Here is a 5908-nt window from a genome sequence, read left to right as displayed (position 1 = left end):
ATGATTTTTCCCAAGGGAATCGGGTACGATGGGGGCGAGAAAACGAAAAGCTGAGAGTCTTATTTCCATGCATGCTTTCTTCCTGGGGTGCAGCGCAGGTGTCAAGGGGATGCTGTGCAATTGGGGCGTCCTGCTCTGAGGAGGCAGCTCGCTCCATCATTGCTGCAGAGGCTTCCTGGGCTTTCAGGTTGCTGGGTAATCAGCCCTAGGATCTTTTGAGTGATGTCCAGAGTACCAAGCAGTTTAGGCAGAAAGAATTGATATAAATTAAAAGTAAGTGACTTGTGGTATCTTGGAAAAAACAGCCTCCTTTTTTCCTTTTTTATTTTTTTTTTTTTCCCCAAAGCTTCCCTTGTTTTCCCTCATGCCTGCAGGGAGGCTGGCTCCGCACACAGGAGAAAGTTTGGTGTGGCTGTGATTGACAGGGCCATGATGTCCTGTCAGGGAGGCTGTGTTTTAAAAAAAAAAAAAAAAATTGCTTTGGGAAATTGCAATGGGATAGCTTCCAGTGACCTAAGCTGAAAGTGCTTTTCAAACACTGGGATGCTTGTCCTGTTCTATCCCCTTTCCTTCTATAATCTGTCTGCAATTCTCACGGGGAGACAGAGAGGTGTCTGTTGTTTCCTGGTCTGTACTTTTCTTCCCTCTCTCCCCTCTCCCTGTCTTTCACCACTGAAATATCTCAGCAATGCCAGGAGGCTGGTACGCCCCGGGAGGGTAAGTATAGTCTACAATGGCAGAGATCACTCCTGTTGTTGTTTGTCTACTTGCAGTTGTCGGGCCGGAGGATCCACAAAGAGGTAGGAGCAATTGGATCTGAGAACTAGAGCTTTCGCAAGACAAATTGTTAAAGCCTTAAGAAGATTTGCTCCAACATCCAAAGCTAACAGCCTTGTTCGAATCATCAAAATAATCCTTCATCAATACATTGCTGGGTTTCCCATTTCCATCCTTGACTCATACCAAAAATTCCTTTCTGTATTTTTCTTTTGCTTTCTTCCCTGTCCAGGTCTACTCTCCTGTGGAAATGCCAAAATCGTTGGGGCATCAGGAGCTGGAAGTGTTGTGAACCTGTTCAAACATGGAGCGCTGGGACTCGCTGGGATTTTTGATTGTCACGCTCAACTATAATGTGACTATCGTAGGTAAGTACTTTTAAAAAACTCTCTTCTTTCTCTTGCTGCTCCATATCTTGACGCCACCCAAGTGTCCTACTGATAATTGACTTTAATATCTAGCTACACCTCTGTGATCTTTACAGTAAGACATTGTTATTTAGATAGTTATGTGATACGAGTGGTTAATGTATATATATAGATTTTTAATAGATTCCTACTCGCTCTCTGACAGATATTTTCTGAACTTTATGGAAAAAAAATCTGGCAAGGTTTTCAAATTTGGCTCTTCTTGGTGCCTGAGCTTCCAGTCAGCTCTAATGCTGTTGTAGGGATCATGGTGAAAACACACCGAAGTAATGCCTTATTTATACCACGTAGAGTGAACAGTAGAATGTATGCAATATCTCTAGTGATTAATTAAAAAGTTTAAAGAAGGGGAAAAAAAGCCCCACCTCTCTTTTAGAGGAAGTCGTCTGTGGTTTATCACCATTGTGGTTAATTACAGTTGTTTTTCATTCTTCATTTTTATAAACGATCAAGGTTTACATGCATGTAAAAAAAAAAAACCAAACCAAAACCAAAATTCAGCTTGCTTTTCCTCAGCTAACAGTGACCTGAGGGCTTCTTTTATTTTTAATTTTTTTTTTCATTTTTCTTATTTAAATGAGACACTATTCCTTTTTTCAGGGGCTACTTTGAGCAAAGTGTGAGCCAGAGAAAAACTTTGAAGGGCCTTTCAAAGAGCCTTCGCCTCCAGTCGTGGGCAGTCATTGCTGTAGTTTGTGCTGTGCGTTGCAGGGACCACCCAGCTAAGCCGCGGGGGGGTCGGTGAAGGGGCTTGTTCTAGTGCGTTTAATCAAGATTGAGTCATTAGGGAAGGTGATATGCAGAGGGGTTATCTCTAAAATGTATGTCATACTAAACTACTTCCTAAGGAGCCATTGATTTTTCTTAAGCAGCACTCCCCATTGTACATGTTCTAATTAAAAATTGATAGTGAAATAGCATGTAGTATTTTGAGCTTAATTAACTAATGTGCTTCAGACACTTTGAGGTCATTACAGGGAAAAAAAATGCTACCTAAGGATGAAACATCGTTTGCTAAAGATGACTGACTCTGTGCAGTTGGTGTTTTCCATTGACCTGTGCCATATCGAAAACAGAGTAACAGTGCAGTCTGCACACCAAAAAGCAGGAAGCAGAAAACACAGCAAAACCACCGCTAAAGTTCAGTTCAAGATAAAATGGAAAAGCCTGAATTAATTTATGGTTAGATAATAGATTATTTTGCCAGTAGCAGCAGATCTCTCTGACTATCTCTCATGCAGCTTATAAATCCTTTTTCTACTTCAGAATGCAGTTTTACTGTTCTAGCCCATAATTAGTCTATTAGCCACCAATGGTTTATATGGGGCATTCAAACTGCATCTTCGGTACAATAATAGATATCAAACAATGCTGCAGAAATATTTGAATATTTAAAATTCACACCAACTACAGGGAAATAGCTCTATGGGAGATAGAAAAGAATGTTGTTCAAGACAATACCTGTAAATAATCATATATTTTATAGAAAAAATGCATTGGGGTCTACATTTAAAAAAACCCCAACACTTTAGAATGCGTATTGGTGCGATTTCACAGACTGCCTTTAAAACCTTGTGTGTATGTGAGATGTGCCATCACTACTAATGACTGCAGGTTTTCAGTGCATTTCTCAACCACTAACTCCATGTAACGTTTCTCTCTAGTCACTGACTCTTGGTGGTTTTCTGTCTGTGGTTACAACTAGTTTCTTAACCATTCCTTAAAACACAGAATTAACCTTATTGCTCTTTTCTGTTTGTTTTTGGTTGGGTTTTTTTTTCCTTTTTTCTCTTTCATTGGCATGTTTTAAAAATACATTAAATTAAAGCAGGGTATTATTAAATTAAATTACTTTTTCAAAACCATATAGGGAACTAGTGAGAGGACTCAAAAGAAACTTGAGAAATTCAAGTGTTAAACTTAACTTCAGATGTTGAGTTTTTCCATATGCTTGTACAGAATAATTTTTAAAATCTTTTTGACAATATAACAGTATATTTTTAGGTCTTCTTATCCTACCCAGGAAAAGGATTTATTTTTTCTTTTTTTCTTTAAAAAAAAAAAAGAGAAAAATAACTTTGTCAGTAATACAGCAGTGTGTTTTACTTTACAAAAAACTTTCAGTAAAAACCTACCCCAGCCAAAAGTCCTCCAAGAAACTATCATGAACAATACAGTCTCATTCAAAAGATATGATACATAGGGTACCAATGCCTGATTTTTTCACTGCTGTTGGTGTAATGGAATAAGGATAAGGCCTGATCTTTCCAACCAAAGTGGATGAGACCAAGATGGGACTAAAGCAATCACATGAAAGAATTCGAGGAAAGATGAAGTAGGCAGTGTATGAAAATGCCAAACTTGTAAGGCTTCACTTGGTGTTGGTATCAAGACAGAAGGGAGCTTTTGGTCTGGTTGGAGAGAGAAGCTGCACACCAAAGTGAACAAAGGTTTGAAGACATGACCAAAATGAGGCAACCAAAGAAGCAGCAGAGAGAAATGACTGGGGTACACATGTGCGCACAGAAATTTGTAGAACGCTTTTCGTAATTTTGCTAATAGCACCTATTAACTAGTCCACCAGTAAATACCAGTCTAGACACAACAAAGAGGCTTCCTTGGCTATAGTAAACTTTACATAAGATTTCATGGCCAAGAACAAACACTATGCCATGGAACAGTCTTTTGTATCTAGAAGAGTTTCATACTGTGTTAGCTGATCCATATTAGTGAAAAAGGACAAAATTCAAGTGCAGAGGGATGAAACCAACAGCAAGGAAGACCTGTAAGTGGAATGGTATTATTCACTCAATGGTGAACTCTTTTATCAGATTTGGACATGTTCAGAGTGTTTTCATTAGGCTGATATTTCAGTTGGCATGGCTTATTGTACGCCAAACTCCTACACTGTCAAGTCTAGATGAAGGTTATGGAATGTGTCAACTAATACACTTTTGCCAAAGAGGAGCTTTTAGGAAAGGAGACTGATAACAGAGGCTATTTCTTCAGATGCCTTTTGTATAGAGAGAGCATCACTACGTTACCTGCCTTTCCTTCCTCCTCAGTGCTCTGACTCCTTTTCTTACCTTTTCTTCTCTTGTAGGAAAGATCTGGCTAATGTTAGTAATTCTGCTGCGAATGGCAGTGGTGGTGTTAGCAGGCTATCCGCTCTACCAAGACGAGCAGGAGCGCTTTGTCTGCAACACTCTGCAACCAGGATGCTCCAACGTTTGCTATGACTTGTTCTCTCCCGTATCTCACTTCAGATTCTGGCTCATTCAGACTGTGTCTATCCTGCTACCTTATGCTGCATTCAGCATTTATGTTTTGCACAAGGTAGCTATGTACATTGTAGAAATGCACTGTTTGGTGCATGGAAGCAAAGGGAATAAGGGTTTATCAAGCCCCAAAGACCCGAAGGAGCTCTGTAGAAGTGCTGTTGTCAATAGATTAGATTGTGATGCAAACAATCTAAGTGTTCTTAATTTTTCTGGGGCATATACTGTTCACCTTTTTTTTAGGACACTACTTGAGGCTGCCTTTGCGTCTGTGCAATATTTTCTTTTTGGATTTTTTGTTCCTGAGCGCTTTTCCTGCTACCATTCACCTTGCACAAGCACAGTTGACTGTTATATCTCCCGGCCCACTGAGAAATCCATCATGATGATTTTCATCTGGGGGGTCAGCAGTCTATCCTTTCTGCTCAGCCTTGCTGATCTTGTCTGTGTTCTCCGGAGAATGACGGCAAGAAACCAAAAGAACAAGCTGCTGGCAAACCTCCATGCAGATAATGAGTGCATTTCAAATCTTCCCCCAGTACAGCCCGGTAGCTCTTCTCCACCTCAAAATCAGGACTGCCCAGTATCAAATAGTAGCAAGACCAGTGATGGCTCCTGCTCACTTCTCGCTGAAGAGGAAGAAGAGGATGTTCTTCATCCTGAAGAGGTCTCTCAGCAAACTGCCAACACTAACCTTAACAGCAACAGCACTAAGCCCTGTACATCAGGAGATCTCGCTGTTAAGCAAGATAGCACTGAAGAACCCTTGTGTGCTGGTGACCACCAAGGAACTACATGCAGGCAAGTGAGAGCCAGGCTTCAGCAAGACTTCATTAAAGATACTGCCCTGACTTTGAGACCTCAGATCAAGTCTCACCTTGGAGTTTCTTCCTCTGTAGTTCAGAGTGAGCTTTTAGGATACTACCCTTCAGCTGAGGTAAAAAACCCTGATGTACAATCAAATTATAGCAGTACTAGTTGCTTGAGGTCAAAGAAGTCAGAATGGGTATAGAGCCCTGAGTGAACATTCCCCCTGTGGCCCTGGCAGGACACATCATTGCGTCACTGAGGAGGTTTCAGGTAGTTTCAGCTGGATCCCTCGGCTGAGGTTATGCTGCAGAGGCACTACCATGCTGTGTTTCTCCGTTGAAGAGGAAGCAAAAACCTTGGATAAGAAATTGAAGGCTATGGCATTAAGGGAACTGTTCTTTGGAAAACGTAACGTCTTTATGTTTTTCTGAGTATAAGTGACTTTAAAAGCTGTGGACTGTTGCTGATGTGACTCACCTGGTTTTCCAGAAGTACGTGTGAACACTTGTTTACCCTAACCTGGTTTTATTGCAAAAGATTTAGCTTAGGAAAGATGTGGCTTTTAAACACATTTGTACATTGTCTACTGTCAGAAGGTTAATTTATCTCCTCATA

The 5908-nt window shown here is 40.5% G+C and overlaps 1 protein-coding gene across 1 annotated transcript; it reads left to right on the top strand.

The window, feature by feature from the left end:
- The first annotated feature begins 1081 nt into the window (after positions 1–1081).
- GJD4 (gap junction protein, delta 4, 40.1kDa) lies at positions 1082–5495 on the top strand. Its single transcript, XM_009895090.1, has 2 exons — positions 1082–1145; positions 4309–5495. The coding sequence occupies exons 1-2, from the start codon at positions 1082–1084 to the stop codon at positions 5493–5495; spliced, it is 1251 nt and encodes a 416-aa protein (XP_009893392.1).
- Positions 5496–5908: the final 413 nt, after the last annotated feature.

Source organism: Charadrius vociferus, unplaced genomic scaffold (genome assembly GCF_000708025.1).
Source record: "Charadrius vociferus isolate BGI_N301 unplaced genomic scaffold, ASM70802v2 scaffold61, whole genome shotgun sequence".
In the NCBI taxonomy this organism is placed as follows: domain Eukaryota; kingdom Metazoa; phylum Chordata; class Aves; order Charadriiformes; family Charadriidae; genus Charadrius; species Charadrius vociferus.
The sequence above is the reverse complement of the archived record's forward strand: the minus strand, read 5'-3'. Positions and strand labels throughout refer to the sequence as shown.